This window comes from Pipistrellus hanaki (assembly GCF_964339955.1).
Source record: "Pipistrellus hanaki genome assembly, chromosome: 4".
Classification (NCBI taxonomy): domain Eukaryota; kingdom Metazoa; phylum Chordata; class Mammalia; order Chiroptera; family Vespertilionidae; genus Pipistrellus; species Pipistrellus hanaki.
Window position 1 is genome coordinate 80,675,362 of NC_140506.1, and position 20,199 is coordinate 80,695,560.

The window sequence follows — 20,199 nt, forward strand, 5'->3', positions numbered from 1 at the left end:
TAAAAACTCCCAGTGGCCAGGCCACACCCTAGACCACATGTGTCAAATACAAGGCCCGCGGGCCAAATCCAGCCCACCAGGCCTTGCAATGTGGCCCGCACCTCGCTCTCATCACTGCACTCCGCTGTCAGTTTATGACATTGTCAGTTTATGACTGTTCAGTAAACCATTCGGCCCGCGATTTAGGCTGGATTTTAGATTTTGGCCCCTTCTCTGATTGAGTTCGACACCCCTACCCTAGACCAATTAAATAAGGCTCTGGGAGTAAGGTCCGGGCATGAGTGTTTGTTTTTTAAACTCCCCAGGTGATTTCAGTGTGATTGCTTGACTCCAGGAGAGTCAAAATTAAGAACCAGTGCTCTTGGGAAACTGGCAGTAATGCTGGTGGGTGTTTCTCGGCATCTAGAAGGGTTCAGGAATCTGGAAAAGGCACTGAGGCATAAATTAATAAAGAGACTAGAATATAAATACAAATTTGTAATCCATGGAGGAGCCAGAGGAACTTAGCTGTAGGAACCAAGTTCTCTGAGTCTCTGGACCCCTAGCTCTTTAATTAACACAAATTGTCCTAAGGCAAGGCAGATATACACCTGAAAGGTTTTGGTATACAGTAGGCATTGTTAGTTTTGGGGGAACTGTCTTCAGCTGTTCAGGTGTTTGGCCAGCAGGAAGCAATAACATGTAGATTAAAATGTCCTCAGTGTCTGGCAACAGGCAATAATACATGCAAATCTTTAGGTGTGGGAAAATGCCCTTGGCAATTCCAGCAGCAGGTCATAAGTATTCAGCCATGTAGAACCCCCAAGTTCCATCAACCTTTTGATGAAACTTCTTGCATTTATGACATGCTGGAATTAGCTTCCGGCCTGGCAGCCTACTGAAAAATGGACGTTTCACTGCCTCCAGGCTCTGGCTGCTGTCAGCCAGGGCTCTATCAAGGTGGCAGAACCATAAGTTATGGGGACAAGGAATTAGACCTTCCACAATCGTGGGAGGAGCAGAGGAGGCATCAACCAAATGCCCTGGCAAGTCAGGCCGCACAGCTAGCCAGGTGGAGCTACAGAGCGGGAGCAGGTGGATGGGCCTATGGGAGGCTGTGCCTAGTCTGCCAAGCGTCTAGAACACATGTGTCAAACACAAGGCCCGCGGGCCAAATCCAGCCCGCCAGGCCTTGCAATGTGGCCCGCACCGCGCTCTCATCACTGCACTCCGCTGTCAGTTTATGACATTGTCAGTTTATGACATTGTCAGTTTATGACTGTTCAGTAAACCATTCGGCCCGCGATTTAGGCTGGATTTTAGATTTTGGCCCCTTCTCTGATTGAGTTCGACACCCCTAGTCTAGAAGATATGGGTTTGCTGTTGGTCATCAGACCTGGTGGTCACAAAGACAAGCCAGATGGGAGCTGGAAGAGAGTGAGGACAAGCTGGAACCTCTGTGGCCCTCTTGGTCTGGTTACCTCTAATCTAACCAGGGGCCCTTAAAGAGCAAACACTGCTGCTTCCCTCTGCCTCCCAGATCGCCTACTGTTAACCTGGGCCAGACAGGCATAGGGATTCTAGGAAAGAGAGTTCTCAGCGTAGCTAAGTTTTTGATAGAACATTCTAATTCTAGCACAAACTAGAAGGAAGAGAAATCTACTCAAGCTCACTTAATGAAAAGACAGTTTGGTAAAGGTGTAAGAAAACGGAAATAAATGTTATTACCTTAACAGGTGGCACCAAAATTCATCTTGGGGAAGAAATGGTTTTTGCTTAGGATCATACCTTGACAAACACCTGGGGGAGTGTTCCTGAGAGCTCAAGAATGTTTTGGTACCATGGCTTCCTGGAAGAGGGCAAAACTGCCCTGCATAAGACAGGGAGAGGAATCTGTCTTACTTCAAATGAAGTAACATAACTGACTGACATAAAGGAGAAGAGCAAGAAAGATGGTGAGACGGGGCCTTGTGTGTGGAAAAAGTCAAAGGGAAAAAGGAACTGTCTTGGTACAGAGTTGTAAAAAGGACCTCATTAGCCATGAATGTCAAATGTGGATTTTAAAATGGTTTGCTGTGAAGAGTTCAAGGTGATCCCTTTCTGTGATCCTTAGTTCAATGACTCCTCAAATGACCTGTGGGTTTAGCATTGGGCTTTATTATGTTTTGTTGTTATGGAAACTGGTGAAGCATATGAATTTCATACCCATATGGAGTGGGGTACAGAACCCAGGAAACCAAGTGTAGGAGCAGAGAAGACCTGTGAATGAACCCAATGGAAATTCAGACATCTTCGTGGTGGATTTTGGATTTCCCCAGGCTGTGGCAACATGGGTGGGCGGCATTTCTCCAAGGGTCTGGAGAAGATCTTACACTCAGATGCAGTTGTGCTATTTTTTCCCTCCAAAGACAGCTTACTCTGCTCATCTATAGTCTTTGATTTGCAAATCTCTCATCACCTAACTGGCCCAGTCTCTCTATAACCCAGAAGACAGACTTTGATTGGCCCAGACTGAACCAATCTAGACCAATTGGCTCTGGCCTGGAAGAAGAGCATGAGAGAGGTAGGAACCCCTACCTCTAAGGAGGGGCAGTGGGTAGGAAGGTAATGATTGGCACTGGATGAATATACCAGAGCCAGGCCCTGGGGTCAGCTGATCTACTAGTTCTTAGCTGGGTAACCTTGGGCAAGTCTCTCAACATCGGTAAAACTCAATTTCCTCATCTCTCAAATGTGGCTCACAATAGTATCTGCCCCATCAGGTTGCTAGTAAGTTGATATCAGGAGATTCATATAAAAATTGAGCATTGGCCCAGTCAGTGTGGTTCAATGGTTGAACATGTATCCACGAACCAGGAGGTCCCGGTTCGATTCCCCATCAGGGCACATACCCAGATTGCAGGCCCGATCCCCAGTGTGGAGCGTGCTGGAGGCAGCCAATCAATGATTCTCTGTCATCACTGATGTTTCTATCACTTGCTCCCTCTCCCTTCCTCTCTCTGAAATCAATAAAAACTTTTTTTAATTTTCATTGTACCTGGCAAATGCAAGTGTTCAAGAAATGTTAGATACTAATGATGACAACCTTAAGAATTGACAATAGTATCTCAGCACCTGCTCTCTTACCTCACCACCTATCTAAGGCTTCCATCAATCACACAGGAGTCATCCAGCTTTTGTTTCCTCAGCTGGACTCCATGGGGCAGAGCCCTCATCTGTACTGTTCATTGCTACATTCCCTGTAGCTGGCACATCTTATGGCGATTCTACCATAAATGATTGTTGAATGAATGAAAAAAAATAAATAAATGCTTGAATATTCCCAGATATGAAAATTCATTACATACCAAGATTTCAACTTTTCATAGCTCTACGTAAATATTTGGAAAGACCTCTCTCATTCTAAGAGAGGGATCTGATTCACAGCGGCATCTGTGTATTGGTTCTAGTTTCACATAAAAAGAACAAACTCCTTTTCCCACATGACAATCCTTTAGAAGTTTCAAGAGAGCTCAGGTGCCCCTTGAGCCTTGTCTTCTTCAGTCATGGAAGAGATCTTTACTCCACTCTCCAATCTCCTCCCTTCTCCTATGCCCCCTCTTAAAAAATAAGAGCCCGGGCCCAATGTCTGCTCTTATCAATGCATTTGTTAATTTCCAAACTCAATTCTTCCTGGAGGAAATGAACATCTAATGAGCACTTACATTATGGCAGGAACTGGCAGGTGCTTAATATACATGATCACTTTTATTCCTCATAATCACCAGTTGAGATATTGGATGCATTTCCCATTTGACAAATGAGGCAACTGAGGCTCAGAGCAGTGAAGGTATTTGTCTGAGGTTGCAAAGCATGCCAGTACTAGTAAATGGCAGAGCTAGAATTCAAACGTAAGTGTAATTTAATCTGGAGCACATGCAGGTTTCTTTATTTTATTTTATTTTTTTAATCAGAAAGCAGCCCTGTCAAAGACCAGCTCATCTGGTAATGAAAAAAACAGGTGGCCCTTACTTTGGCAGAACTCAACCAGGAGTGTCTTAGATTGACCTAAGCAGATTCAAAACCCCTGAGGATTTTAGGGGACTGAAGACAGAGGACCAAGAGTGGACCAGAATTCCAGGAGAAAAGAGCTATGTAACTGATCACTCAATGAGGAGCAGCCAACTAAATAAAGTGAAAGATATAAACCAGATATTGTCTTAATGAGTGACGGGGGCCAGCATGCTTATGTAGACCCAAATACCATGGCATCTCTGCTAAATTATTTATATCTTTCCTCTCCTCCCATGTGTCTGAACATCCTGTCCCAGAAATATTAAGAGACTGTGGTTCTTATCTGAAAAAAAAATATGTGGAAATGAGGCCCAGCCAAGCATTATCTGATTCTAGACTAAGAACAGAGCAAAAAGCTGAGCCCTCAATTGAGACCATCAAGTGATGTGGACAAGCACTTCTCAACCTCTGCTGCCAGTCAAATCAGCATTGCCCAGAAATAAGCAGTCAAACCGCTGTACATGCATTATTGCAATCCTCTTTTCTCTTCTCGCTCCTCTCTCCTCTCCTCTCCGCTTCTCTTCTTTCTTCCTCCTCCCAACCCTACTTTTCCTTTGGGAAATTGCAAAGAATGATGACAACTCACCATAAGATGAAGCAATGTGTGTTCTCTGCACAGTGTGTGCTGCTTAGCCTTGCAGTGGCCATCTCTGTGACTGTGGTCAGCTGAACAATGTCTCTCAAAGTTATCTGTGTCCTAGTCCCTGGAACCTGTGACTATATTGTTGTATTCATGCAAAAGTGACTTTGCAGCTGTGATTAGATTAAGGAACTTGTGGTGGCAGATTATTCTGGATGGGTGCACAACACTATGAATGTTCTTAATACCAATGGACTATATACACTTAATACCAATGGACTATACACTTAAAACTGGTTCTGATGCTAAATTTTATATTAGATGTATTTTACCACAACAAAAATGTTGGAAAAAATACAGGAGTAGGCAAAAGTAGGCTTACAGTTATAAGTACAAGAAACACAGTTTATTCTTGTATTATTCTTTATTAATTTTTGTGTTATTTTTCCATATGAACAACTGTAAGCCTACTTTTTCCCACCCCTGTGTGGGTGTATTTGTGTATGTGTGCATGTGTTTAAAACATGTGCATAAAGTACATATTCACAGTTAATGAAACAATGAATAGTTATGTTGCCATCAGCCTGCTTTAGTATTAACCTGTATAAGCCCATTAGAAACCCTGGTATACCCTATTCCCTGGTATTTTTCTCATTCCCCCAGGGGTAAGACCTACTCTGAATTTGGGCTAATGCCTTTTATTTGTAAAGTTAACTGTCGCTATATGAATGCCTGCACAATATGTTAGTTTTACATATTTTGACCTTTACCCAGTCAAGTTGACACAATATTCGCCATCACATAGAGCTGATATGGTGATTTCCCTCTCAGCTCACCATAATCCAGGAGTCTCAGAAGAGATCCTTGGAGCCAAGAGAATGTAATACATTTATGGTGAGACAGAGCTCCCAGAAAGAAGAATTTCCTTCCCTGGAGCTTGTTCTGACTTCAAAAGGCAACTTGTAACAGCAGAAGCTTGTCCAGTGGGGGACATGTCTTTCTCCATTTGATCAGCCCAGACCCCCACCTCATCTCTACCCCCCAGTACGTGTAAAAATTAAAGAGGGTTCATACAGAGGGCAACTGACCGATGTTTCTTTCTCACATCAATGTTTCTCTCTCACGTTTATGTTTCTCTCTCTCTCTCTCTCCCCCTTCTCTTTCCAAAATCAATGAGGAAAAAAAAACAAAACATATCCTCCTTGCTCAGTGGTTGAGCTTCGATCCATAAACCAAGAGGTTACAGTTCGATTCCCAGTCAGAGCATATGCCCAGATTGTGAACTCGATCCCCAGGGTGGGGCATGCAGGAGGCAACCAATTAATGGTTCTCTCTCATCATCAATGTTTCTATCTCCCTCTCCCTTTCCCTTCCTCTCTCTGGAATCAATAAAAAGGTATTTTTATTTTATTTATTTATTTATTTTTTAAAAAGGTATTTTTAAAAATAAGGGAGGGTATGTATGGGGGGAGGGGGCAATGTTAAAATATGTACACAGATAATAATTTAATTATAAAAAAATAAAAATAAATAAAAATATATACTCTTGGGTGAGGATTAAAAAAAGTAAAAAATAATAAATTCAGGAGGGTCCTTCCATCCAGAGGTCTAACCTGGAACATTACCATCCTCTCTCTTCTCTCTAGTCTCTCCATCCCTTCCCTCTTTCCCAGAGGCCTCCTCCCTCCCTTTCCTCCCCAACTCCTCAAATATTTTGTTCAAGACAAATTACTTTTTAGATTTTTCTACAATTAAAGGCACCCACCCCCGTTATGTACAGTGGTTCTGGCAACAATGACCTGTTCTTAGGAGATGCTGTTTAGAACCCAGAGTACAGCTGGTGTGACACAGAGTGTGGCTGAGATGTGTCAAGTCCCATAAATGCACATGCTTCATTTTGCCCCCCCGGCTTGAAGCTTTTCCTCACAGACTTCAAAATGATCAGATCATTAAAGGGAAAAGAAAATAGCAGGCGAATACAATTTTTAAAATAATAATAAAGTCAGGGCTGAAGGGTAGAATTTGGACTTGATGGTTGAGAGCCACTCCCCAGATTCTCAGCAGAAGAGCAGTTCCTCTGGCCATGACAAAGCCGCCCTGGTCCCCTGCTCCCCCTCAAAGCACAGCTTTGACAGTTAGAAGAGGGAAGGGAAAATTTTCAGTTGCTTACTTCCTTGAGTCAACCACCCACTTTCATGTGCCCTCTCTTTTCATCCCTAGCTATGACAATGCCAGGGAAACAGTATTGTTCCATTATATAGATGGGTACAACTGAGACTGGAACAGGGCAAAAGATGTGCTCCAGTCCACAGAATTGGTAAGAAGTAAAACTGTTACTCAAAACCAGTTGAGAGACCGTGTAGCATGATGGTTGAGATCATGGACTCTGGATCCAGAATTACCTGGGTTATAGCACTGTCTGCCATTGAATGGAACCTGTGCAGCCCCAAGAAAATTACTTGACTTCTCTGTGCCTCGGGGTCCTCACCTATAAAATAAGGGTGGGTCATCTGCCTAGATCAGTGGTTCGCAAACTCATTAGTCAACAGAGCCAAATATCAACAGTACAACGATTGAAATTTCTTTGGAGAGACAAAATTTTTAAACTTAAACTTCTTCTAATGCCACTTTTTCAATATAGACTCTCCCAGGCTGTGGTATTTTGTGGAAGGGCCACACTCAAGGGGCCAAAGAGCCGCATGTGGCTCGCGAGCTGCAGTTTGCCGACCACAGGCCTAGATGGTTGTGCTGAGAATTAAATGATTTAATGCATGTAAGAAACTTAGGAAACTGATCAGCATAGCCAGTATTTGAAAAGCCGCTATTTACAACTCAGGCACTTTCTACTACCCTATCCTAAATCTCTGCCAGTTCTAGGGCCTGACCGCTTTACCACACTTGGAATTTGTGTTTTGTATTTTTTTTGTTTTGAAATATATTTTATTGATTTTTTTACAGAGAGGAAGAGAGAGGGATAGAGAGTTAGAAACATCCAATGAGAGAGAATCATCGACCAGCTGCCTCCTGCACACCCCCCACTGGGGATGTGCCCGCAACCAAGGTACATGCCCGTGACCGGAATCGAACCCGGGACCTTTCAGTCCGCAGGCCGACGCTCTATCCACTGAGTCAAACCTGTTTCAGTGGAACTTTTTAATAAAATGAACTCACTGGGGTCCCAGCTTAGGCTCTGGAAGTATTGGAACTCACAGGCTGAGCTCCTGAAATCTGCCCCTGGCCTGCCCGTCTCCCCTGCCTGCTGCAGTTCTGACTCTCGCTTGATTAAAAGCCACCCCTGCCCAGAGCAAGTGGAGAGACAGTGCACACCCTCCCTTTTATGAAAAATCTGGCAAGCGGTTATAAAATGAAGATAACCGCCACCCACCGCCGTTTAGAGGCCGAAGAAGATACCTAATTATCAGAAACCCAGATAAACAGCAGGATTAGGGCGTACGGAGGATGCAGAGAGCTGAGGCGGGCACCCGCAGGAGGAGTTATGAAAAGCTAATGGTGTGATTCAGTGCTGGAACTGGGGTGAGAAAATGAGTCTGAGGCTGTGGACAGCCTCCAAAGGACAGGATGGTGAGAGGCACAGAATGGGGCAGGAGCGGGAGGGACCAGGGGAGGGTGTGGGAGGCGGGGGGGGGGGGGGGGATGGGGGGAGGATAGTTGCGGGGCTGGGGGGGGGTGTCAAGGATGGAACAAAGCAGGCATCAAGCTTAATCTCCTGGACATTCGGTGCCTATTACAGAGATACTGAGGAGTTTATTGACTCATTCAAATGAAGCTCATAAAATTGCCGCACTTCAAGAGGGAGCCCTCTCAATGCCACTTAGCAACTTGGAAACCAGAGGACAAGCGAAGGGAAGACAATGAGAGAAGATGTATTGTGGGTGCGGAGTAGGGACATGTACCCTTCTCTGAACCTGACTTCATGGGCCTTCCCCAGGGCAAGCAGGTATGCTGGAGGTGCTCCTGATTCGTCCTCCCTTTAGTAAGCACTTCCTGAAGGTTATGTAACAATTCTTAGCACAGGGTTGGGCCTGTAGCAAGGGCTCAATAAATGTCGACTATTGTGGTCGCTAAGAACCCCTATAGGAAGAGGATACTACAGCAAACTGTGACTTTCCAAGTTGGATCTCATTGTTTTAGGTTCCAAACAAATCCTTTTTCTCCAGAGAAAGGGTACGGAGAAGCCCAAAGTCAGACTCAGGAGAATCCTCTCCATCTCCATCCACTACACCTAATTCAAGATGCTGGAATGCAACAACTCCCAGTGTGGGGCTGTGGGATTGTGGGCACTCAACCAGGAGTTTGCTTTTGCGTTCTAGGAGAGCTGGACAACAGAAAAGGGTCCTTGTGTTGGGAATAAAGTTCATAAACTAGGGTAAAGGGTTCTGCCTCTAGGACAGACACCTGGGATTCAAATCCCAGTTCCTCAAACAAGCGATTTTACCTTCTCTAATCTCAGTTTCCTTATCCATAAAGTAGAAGGAATAGATCCCACCCCCTCAGGGTTCTTGTGATGATGCAATAAACTAAAATAAGTGAACTAACGCACATAATGCATGTAGCATGTGTGTGGCCTATCAGTGCCCCTGATAAACAGCAGTTCTTAGCATTCTGTCATGTGTCCAAGGTCAAGACCAAAGGCATGGGAGAGCCAGGATGACCACTAAGTCCACTTCCCATGAGTTTACCTTAGTTCTCTGAAAATGAGTAAATCCCCCTCTTCTACTTCCCCACTATTCTGGCAAGGGGACAGAGAGAACCATGAGAGGCTGTGAGTCCCAGGGGAAAGGGCAAGACAAGAAAAGAAAACCCATGAAAGAGTAATGCTCAATGTTGGGTGTGTTGGAGCAGCAGCCATTAGATCTGTTCTTAATAGAGTTGACATGGCAGGAGACCATGAAAGTGAGAAGACACTCTCAACCATGAAATATGGTCTGACTCACACAGTCTCCACGGGAGCTGATGGATATTAACTTGATTACTTCCGAGCAGGTGTGACAAAGCCAATGTCATCCCTGTTATTACAGCTACAGTCACTGGGACTGCTTTAGCCAAGGCTGTCACATTCCTGTCACTCAGCGCTTCCTCACTTGAGCCAGTAAATGCCTAGTACGGTCTGAATTTTCCCCTTCTATTTCCCCTCATACTCTAGGCCAAGAGTCGTGTGTGTGTGTGTGTGTGTGTGTGTGTGTGTGTGTAAAGGGAAGTTGTTGAGATAAGAATGGAGTGTGAAAGAAAAATGTATTGCACACTCAACAAATATTAATTGTTTAATAAGTGCCAAGTACTGTTCAAGATGCTGGGAAGATATACGTGTGGAAGGTGGATAAGATTCCTGCCCTCATAGAGCTTATGCTCTTTAAGGAATTATCTTGGTAGATATATTCAGAACTCCCTTCCTCTCTCCCTTTTTCCCTCCCTCCCTTCTCCCTTCCCTTCCTCTCTCCCTTTCCTTCCCTCCTTCCACCCCACATTCCCTCATTTAATAAATACTCTGGAGTCAGACTGCATCCTCCTTGGCTACTTATTAGCTAACGCAATCTTAGGCAAATTTTAAACCTCTAATCCCCTCTTCTCTAAAATGGAAACAAGAATAGGACCCATCTACATGGTAATACTTACAGCTAATGTGAGGGCCTAGATCTGAGAAATGGCCAGGAAACTGAATTTAAGAATAGCTCATGCACAGCCTGTTAACTTGGGAGGCCAAGGAAGATAGATGAGGCTTTTGCCCAGGTCTGAATAGGCCGTGATCTCTACCCTGGCCATCCCAGAATCCATCATGCACCTCTGAGGTCTATGAGGTGGGTGTACCCCCAGGCCAGGCTCCATTCTGTACCAGGCTAGACCTGAGGGGGATGTGAGGGACTGTCATTATCATCCACTGTCATCTGCGGGTTGCTAGGGAGACTTCAGGGGCCTGGAAGCTGGCCCCTCCCCTGGAAAAGGTCTAAGCCACGCTCTATATCCTGACTACACTGACATCTTTCTGAATCCTCTGGATAATTTGATTTATTTAAGTGTCTACTGTTGACATTTATCCCTAAGTGATTAGACTCATAGGCACAATGGGGAAATTCAGCGAGGTCGTAAGTCAAGAGCTTAGCGCAGTGCTGGCCCAGAGCTAGAGCTTACCTGTTAGCTATTGCTGTCTCATTAGGCATGGGCCAGGTGGTGGGAATAATGCATGCATGCATGTGTGCATACACACACACATGCACATGATGCAGAGGTCAGTGAGTGCAAAGAAACAGCCTTTGTTCCTTGCAGCAGCAAAAGCAACCTCTGGCCCTTCTTGAGCACCTGCAGGTTTCTGTACCTTAAAGCAAAATTCATGTTCCCTGTTTTTCTTCCTTTAAAAGCACAGGGAGGGTATTGTGAATGCAAGAGATGTGTATTTTATGTTAGAAACAATCTATAGATAAGAACAGTAGTTTAATTATAGTTGTAGAAATGCATGTGTGTGTGTGTGTGTGTGTGTGTGTATACACACACACATAAGAAGTAAAAGTTGGAAACAGAAAATAGAAAACAGATGCAAAAGCAAGACCCAGGTACTAATTTCATCATTATTTATAAGAGGGAGTTAGTACATCCTGACTGTTTATATATTAATAAATGAAATAGTAGTCATAAAAACACCCATCAGAATTAATAAATAAAAACCAATACTATTAGCATAGGTCACCTCTATGGTATGTGGTATTTGGTATGTATTATTTATAGACTATGATAATCCCAAACCTTCTTGTTGCCACTGAACTCTCAGTTATTTCACATTTTTTCACAAAAACTTTGAGATCTGGCTTTCCCCTTTAACCCAACTTCATCTAAAAGGAGGAGCAGTGTGGAGATTTCAGCATCCCCCAGATCCAATACTTGGATTGTCACTGTCTTTTATGTAGGGTGACTGTACCCATTACTTCACGTCAGTAACTGCTGATATCCAGGTGAGCCCCTAATCTCTGTTATTAGTTCAGTGGTTTCCCCTACACGCCAAACTCAGAAACAGAACTTCCTATCACTCGTATCAACGTGCTAACCCCCAGGCATTTCAAAGTCATCATATCCAGTCTTGGAACCACCTGACCTAATAGAACATGTGGCCTGAGTTGATTCTTCTCCCACCCAGACAACACTACAAACTCTTTCAGGGAGCAAAAAACCCTGGGGAGGGAGGGATTGCTTCCAAATACTCATGTATTGGTTTATCATATTACCAGTGAAAGAGAGGATGTTTCTTATCTGTAAAGTGGGAGAGGTTCTAGAACCTTCCTCTATGGACTCCCATAAGGAGGAATCGTGCGTGTGCATTTAGCACAGGGTCTGTCCCATATATAGAGCTACATAAATGGCCACTATTAATACTGCGGTCCATTTCATGGGATGAGAGAGAAGGGCAAAAAAATGTAATTGTGAGAATATGGGTTTTGAAAGCAGGAAGAGCTGGGCCTCAATCCTAACTCCCTCTTTTAGTAGCTGGGAGGCCCTGAGAGAGTTAACTTGCCTGAGCCTCAGTCTCTTCATCCACAAAATGGGATAAAACCTTAACGGCCTCATGGCATTGAGAGAAACAGGTGACAGAATGGGTGAGAGGAGCTTAGCACACGCCTGGAATGTGTGATGTTGCTGCTGCTTTGAGTGGAGTTTGTGCTGGGAGCTGACAGGCAGTGTAGAAAATTTTCCTCTTAAATGGTCTGTTTTTATTTTGTTCTGTTTTGCTTTTAAACTCTCACTGTTTCTCTTCAGAGTTCAATTTTTAAAATTACAATTTTTTTTCAAAAAGACTACCTGTAATTCTTCAGAAATGCTGTGCTCTATAGACAATAGATTTTCAAATCATGTGAGTCTAAGGCTGCTCAGATCCCAGGAGAGAGGTATTATTTTCCTCCCAATTTACAAATGAAGAGAGGCTAAATAACCTGCCAATCTCACCCAGCAGGTTATTTCCTGCTGGGTGAGATTGTTTTTCCAAATCTCAGGCCTATCTGAACCCAGAGTGTGTGCCCTTAACCACCTCTGGTCCCCACCACACTCTCACCCCAAAATCTCCTACCCCCATCTATCTCCTTCCACTTCTCCTCACAATGGTAGCATAGAAAGAGTTTAGGCTTTGGAGTCAGACTGTCCTGAATTCAATTCCAACTTCAGTGTCTTGTTTAAAACACCAGATTATGCCTACTTCTCTAGGCAGTAGTGAGAATCCAATGAGATTTATTTTTGGAATTTTTCTAACGCCTTTATCGCAGTGCCTGGCATGCAGTAATAAAACAGTAAATGTTAGCCTCTTGGGTATTCTCCCCCTGAACCTCCTTTTTCCTCTCGGCTGCTTCCCCAGACACTCACATAAACCTGAGCTCTGACTCCCGTCGGACCAAAACTTCCCGGAGACGCTGGATTTTCGCCATTTCCAGTTCGATCTCCTCTGGCATCATGGTTGTCTCTGCCATGGAGATGATGTCCAGCTGACCTGTGTGGGAGACATGAAATGCAGGGGTCAAGGCCCCAAGTGTACACTGGTTTGCAAGGATTCCCTCACTTCAGGGAGCAGATTCGATCCAGCGACCTTCACACATGGCAGAAGCACATGGTCTCAGCTTTCACAGCAAGTGTGTGTTTTCCAGAAGGCCCTTCGGAAGCTGGAAAACACACTTTTCAGAGGGAACCCTGTTACGATGGCACATGGAGGCTCAGGTGGGCTCACCAAAACTTGCTCTCAATTGTGTCTGTGGCCTTGACAGTCCCTGGCTGTTCCCAGCTCCTGAGCCTCTGCTCCCCTAAACCATGGCCACTTTGCCGGGTCCCGGCCCCCAAGACCAAGTTCAACTTTATAGAGAATAAAGTTTTATAATAATTATCTTATAGTAATACCATTAATTATCATCTTACAAGAATACTAAGTGATATAAGCAATAGTAATATAAAATAATACAAGTTTGTTGTAGAAAATTCAGATAACACAGACAGACAAAAAAATAACAAGGTAAAAAGTCACCCACTACCACAATGCCTAGAGAGAACCACTATCCACATTTTGATGGGCAGTCATCTGGTCTTATATTTATAGTTAATTATATATATTGTTATATATTAAAAGCATAGTTAAAACATATATAACTATATATATTATCACATACACATTATCATCTATATAGAGAAAGACACTACATATATATGTATATATACACATACACACATACACTGAGTGGCCAGATTATTATGATCTCTGAATGCATAACAATCTGGCCACTCAGTGTATATCCTATATAACAAAAAGCTAATATGCAAATTGTCTCCTCAGCCAGGAGTTCAACCAGCAGGCAGGCTGGCCAACCACCCATGTCCGGACCCCACCCATGCACGAATTCATACACATACACACACACACACACACACACACACACACACACACACACACACACACTGAGTGGCCAGATTATTATGCGTTCAGAGATCATAATAATCTGGCCACTCGGTATATATACAACTAGAGGCCCAATGCATGAAATTCATGCAAGGGTAGGCCTTCACAGCACCAGCTGCCTTACAACCCTGTGGCCCCACCCCCCACCCACTGGTCACAGAAGGTCTTTCTGGCATCTGGTCTAATTAGCATATTAGCTCTTTATTATATAGGATTATATACATAATAGACGCCTGGTGCACAAATTCATGCACAGTCCCAGGGAGGGGCCGCAGAGGTTGGCTGGCTGGTTCCAGCCCTGATCAGACCAGTTAGCCAGCCAAAGTATGCATCATAGTAACTGGTCTTTCTGGTCACTTGGCTTTTATATATATAGATACATTCACTATTTTATAGGTCTGTTTTTTGTCATACTGTATGATGTTAGGGTCTCACATTTTCCTACCTGCTCTTTTTTACTTAATAACGTATTATGAGCATTTTTGCATGTCCTCAGATGGTCTTCCCCAGCAGCAGTGCAAAAGGCTGTGTAGTTTTCTATTTGCGGCTGTATCATGAGTCACTTCACCAACACCCAGACAGTTAGGTTGTTTTCTATTTTCCCCACTAAAAAGAGCCCTGTGATGAGCATTCTCAAAACTTAAATCTCTGCGTGCATCTAAGAGATTCCTTTAGCCCACATTTCCAGAGGGAATCCTGCAAAGGATGCAATATTTTAAGGTCTTTCCCAGGGAGAGAAAGAGACCCAGGGGAGGGGATGTTCTTGCTCCACTCTAAGGCCAACATCACATCTCCTACATCGGCTAACTCCTTCCATACCTGGCCCCTCAGTGCTGCTACCCTGCAGTTGTCTTTTTCCTTACATCCCAGCCAGTGGTTTGGAAAGACTACCTGTCTCTCTTCTATAACGTGGAGCCCTGACCCAGTACACCTGCCCAGGTACTGTGATTACAGACCTCCCTAAGTTAGTTCCTGCCTGCTTGGATCTCAGAAGAGGCCCCATTCCCAAAAGCCTACACAATTGCTTTGTTATCTGTGGGACTCTCCTGACCCAAAGTTCTTCATTAGATGTCAGATTTTTGGTAAACTGCCATACCCTTCAATCCACCTCTCCCACCATTCAAAAGGCCTGGCTTGAGAAAGGAGGGAAGGAAAAAAAAACCCCAAGATTAGATATTATTATGAATTGAGCATTACTGTGTCCTGGGTTCCAACTAGGCTAGAGGACCAGCTTCAAGGAGCACCACCTTTGAGCACAGGACAATATGGGGTGGTGGTGACTTTGGGATGGGAGGTAGGGGATGTTCTGAAGTCAATTGGTTTGGGTTTGAGTCGCAGCTCTGCTCCTCACTAGCTGTGTGGTCTTAATAAACCTCTCGTGACTCAGTTTGCTCCTCTGTAACATGAGGATACTAAGAGACCCAGCCAGCCAGGGCAGTTGTGAGACCTGAATTAACTTAGACATGCCATGCTCAATGCATTGTTACAATTACCTTGGTTATCACCACGGGGCCCACTCTGCTGTGCCATCTCTTTATCCTCCCCACAAGCCAGCAGGATTGGCATGTTCTCTTTTTTACAAATAAGGAAGCAAAACCACAATGCACACTCCTTGCCTCATCATCTCTGGCCCTTTCCCAGACAGGTGTTCTAAGTCCAACACCCTAATTATTCACATCCTACGAGTCCTAGGGCTGCCATAACAAATCAGCACAGACTGGGTGGCTAAAACAACAGGAAGGACTTCCTTCACAGTTCTGGGTGCCTAAGTCCCATATCGGGTGCCAGCAGGGCCACACTCTCTCCAAAGGCTGTAGGGGAGGGTCCTTCCTTGCCTCTTCCAGATCCTGCTGGTTCCTGCAATCTCTGGCTTGTGGCAGCATCGCTCCCACCCCTGCCTTCCTTTTCACATAGCCTTCCTCCCTGTTGCTCTATGTGTCCTCTGCCCTCTTCATCTCATTGGATTTAGGGCCCAACCTAATCCACTATGATTTTGTTTTGATCTTTATCTTTTTTAAAAGAACTGTTTTAATTAATTTTGAGAGAAAGGGAGAGGGGAAGGGAGAAAGAGAGAGAGAAAAACAGGATGACACTCAACCAACGGAGCCACTCTGGCCAGGCCAATCTTTATCTTAATTGCCTCTGCAAACACTCTATTCCCAAATAAGGTCTGAGGTTCTGGGTGGATATGAATTTTGGGAGAACACTACTTAGCTCACTACAGTGACGAATGGTCACAAGCTTTCATGCTACCTCAGAGTGATGTCACATTCTTCAAGAGCTTTAGTCACATGAAGCCCAGCCAGCCCTGTCTTGAAGCAGCAGGAGTCCCAGGAAATGGTCAGGGGCATGGTGACAACTGAGGGCCAGAGTTGGAGATCCTTGATCTGAGGCCAATCACTGGTTATATGACCTTGGATGTGCCCTTTTTACCACTTTACATCACTTTATTGTTTGCAAAATGGAGTAAAGTAGCTCTTGTGTGTTACACTGTGCTGAGGCATATATATTTTCCCATTTAATCCCTAGTTTACAAATGATGAGTCTGAAGCTTAGAGAAGGAAAGTGACTTGACCAACATTGCACAACTAGAACATTGCAGAGACAGAATCCAAACCTGGGTCTGTCTCTCCTTCTGTCTCTCTCTCTCTCTTTCTCTTAACCATTATTATATAGCCTCCAGACAAGGATTAAATGTATTTGAGGATGCAAGAGCTCATGGTTAATGACCCTGCAGATATAAATGGGTTTCTCACATCAGGGTTCAGACAGGCAACCGATTTCCATGGGACAGATGCTGAAAATGACAAAGCATCCTGGAGCAAAGTGTGTGACAAGAGAATTAATCACACCCCATGGGTTGGCATTTCATTTTACCTCTGTGCTTGGGGGAGGATCGAGGTGACGGCACTGCCAGGCTCCAGGTACTGAGATGAACATTTAGCTCTGACTTTGGACAGAGAATGAGGCTGATGCCTCTATTGAAAAGACTCCATCAGGCAGGGATACTTTCCTTCCCCTGGAGAATGGAGTGAAGCCTAGATCTCAAATCAGATATAAATTAACTAGAATCCCTTCTTGGAGTGCCAGCCACTGTGCTAGGCTTATTCTAAGCCACATCTCAATTATCTTCACAACACCTATGCACCAAATCCAGGCCCTGGCATGGTTTTGTAGGTAAAGTTTGACTGGAACACTGGCCATGCTCACTCATTTACATGCTATTTATGGTTGTTTTTGCATTACAACAGCAGAATGTAGTAGCTGCAACAGAGACCATGTGGCCTACAAAACCTCAAATATCTACTATCTAACCTTTTACAGAAAAAGTTTGCTAACCCCTGCCCTAGGTAGTAGATGCTATAATTTCCCCCGTTTAAAGGGTTTTTTAAAAAGCACCACAGGTTTATTCAATAACAGTAATAACTAACATTTATTGAGCACTTGTCACATGCCAGGCTCTGATTTGCAAAACAGACATGGGTGGTAAATATAGAATCCCCATTTCACAGATGAGCAAATTGAGGCTCAGGAAAAGAGTAAGATTTAACACCAGATCTGTCCTACTCCAAAGCCCTTATTGTAATCAGCCATATTCATTTAAGAACTATCTCCCCAATTAAGACGTCTTCCTCTTAACACTAGAGAGAACTGAATATATTCTATTGCATTAGGTATATGGAGAGTAGCTGTTCTCAAGTATTAGCAGGCATGCTGATTATCTGGGGAGCTTGTTAAAAAGGCAGCTTCTCTGTCTCTACCCCCAGGGACTTTCACGCAGGAGGTTTTCAGACCAGACTCTGAGAAATGCTGAATAAATGTGTCTCATGCGTGGTGGGTTGCTTTTCCGTGTGAATTTGTGTGACAGAGCTGGTGTGATGGAAACCTTCTCGACAACATTTCTCAGCTAGAGGGCAGGCATCCAACTGCTGCTAAGGAATGTGTCCGTGAGGAGGACAAATCCTGGAAGGAGACAGACAGCATTTCAGGCTGGCTAGAGAAGACAGTCTCTATGAGGCTCTACTGCCTGTTTCCAGGCAGAGCCCCGCTGCTGTGTAGACAGAGCAAAGCACGAAGGCAAGGAAGGCCCCAGGGCTCCAACTGCCATCGCTGTCACTGAGCCTCCAGGAGCTGAGTCACTTCTGGGGGAAGAAGCAACTAAATCCATCTTTTATCCCCAAATGCCACACCAGGGAGATGCATGCCTCATGAGGGCGGAAGCACCAGCGAACACGAGCTGAACACCGGGCATGACTGGGACGCACCAGCAGGTTTAGTCATTTATCTCAAAAATGTAAAGCTACCCAGAGACAGGGTTGGCAATCTCCTAGAAACCTGTAATTAAATATAGCTGAGAAGGGTGAAATTCTGGGGACCAAAGAGAAGTCTTCCCTGGCCTGCTTTTCCAACCATGGCTCACAGGAGGAGTTTGAGTCCACGGTCCCCTAAACAACCCTGCTTCTGTTTCTGCTTCATAACTGTATGCACCTGAATATGCTCCAGAACTCACTCATATTAAGCATTGGTCTACAGTGAGCCAAGCACTCCTAAATAGCTTAGCAGGTAGGTATGATCATTATCACCGTCCCTTTAGAGATTAAGAAGAGGAGGTTCAGAGAGATCATAAGTGGTTGGCCAAAATCACCCAACCAGTGAGCGCTGGGAGTCAGAACCAGGTCTGCTTGATTCCAACACATCGTGCTGTAGGTCAATGGGCTGCAGAACAAACTCTGAGTCACTGCACAGAATTCATCCCAGCCATGTACCATCTGTTGTGGACTGAATGTTTGGATCCTCCTACCTCAAATTCAGTTGTTGAAATCCTATCTCCCAATGTGGTGGTATTAGGAGGTGGAGGCTTTGAAAGCTAATTAGGGTTGGATAAGTTCATGAGGATGAGGCCCCCATGATGAAGAAGAGACACAAGAGCTTGCTTCCTCTCTCTGCTCTTCACCAAGTGAGGACACAACAAGAAGGCAGCCATCTACACACCAGGTAGAGGGTCCTCACCCACCAAACACTGGATCTGCCAGTGCTTTCACCCTGGGCTTCCCAGCCTCCAGAACCCTGAGAAATAAATGCCTGTTGCTTACACCACCTAAATCTATGGAATTGTGTTACAGCAGCCAAAGCAGACTCATACGCTATCTATGCTATCATTTACTCAATATTTCTTTACATTGACTGTAAAAAAATTCAAATAAGTTTCTTAAAGGGAATTTTGTATTATGTCAATAATAATAAGTCCCTATCATTTGGCATAATTTAAAAAAATCCATGAAAATAAACTCAATGGGAATACAGTAATGTTATCAAATTCTAGCTAAATACTGTAGGCTCAAGGCTCAAATTGAAGCCTAATTTTTCTTTCTTAACAAGGTGAATTACCAAGTATTAGAAAGTTAGTAAGTACAGACAGTCCTCAGGTTAAGTCAGACTCCATGAACATCATTTCATGGTTACGTTGCCATCTCCCATTTATTTATTAAAAAAAAAAAAGTTCTGCCGGAACTGGTTTGGCTCAGTGGTAGAGCATCGGTCTGCGGACTGAAAGGTCCCAAGTTCGATTCCGGTTGGGGGCATGTATGTTAGTTGCGGGCACATCCCCGATAGGGGGTGTGCAAGAGGCAGCTGGTCGATGTTTCTCTCTCATCGACGTTTCTAGCTCTCTATCTCTCTCCCTTCCTCTCTGTAAAAAATTAATAAAATATATTTTTAAAAAAGTTCTGTCATTTCCACATATGTACATATGTGCTTTATGTTTTTATTACTATTTATTTACCACAAGTAAAGGCCAGAAATTTTTATCTTCCTTTTAAATTTATTTTGCTGTTTCACTTCACTACTGCTGTGTATGTGCTCCATGTGAGTGACGTAGGTGCTTATGTAGGTGGGTTCCCACTTACAGCGAAAATCATGTTACGTCGCGCCATAGGAACGGATCTCTGATTTAACCCGAGGACCTACTGTACTAGAGAAGCATTAGAAACAAAACACTAGATTGAGACTTTCTTCTCTGGTAATTACAAAGGTTGGTAACTGGAAAAGAGTAATTTTCCCACAGTGTAATTCAATGTGATTTGATGCTAGAAGCATCTGAGTACCACTAGGACACCCCTCCCACCCCCGAGAAAGCTGCTGCAGAATGGAA

The 20,199-nt window shown here is 44.1% G+C and overlaps 1 protein-coding gene across 1 annotated transcript in view; it reads right to left on the bottom strand.

Annotated features, from left to right (window-relative positions):
* Positions 1–20,199, bottom strand: part of BMERB1 (bMERB domain containing 1) — a 90,948-nt gene that overhangs the window by 25,958 nt on the left and 44,791 nt on the right. Inside the window, exon 2 of the mRNA XM_084881177.1 lies at positions 12,971–13,094. Coding sequence (XP_084737303.1) covers positions 12,971–13,094 — 124 coding nt within the window. The remainder of the gene's footprint in view (positions 1–12,970; positions 13,095–20,199) is intronic.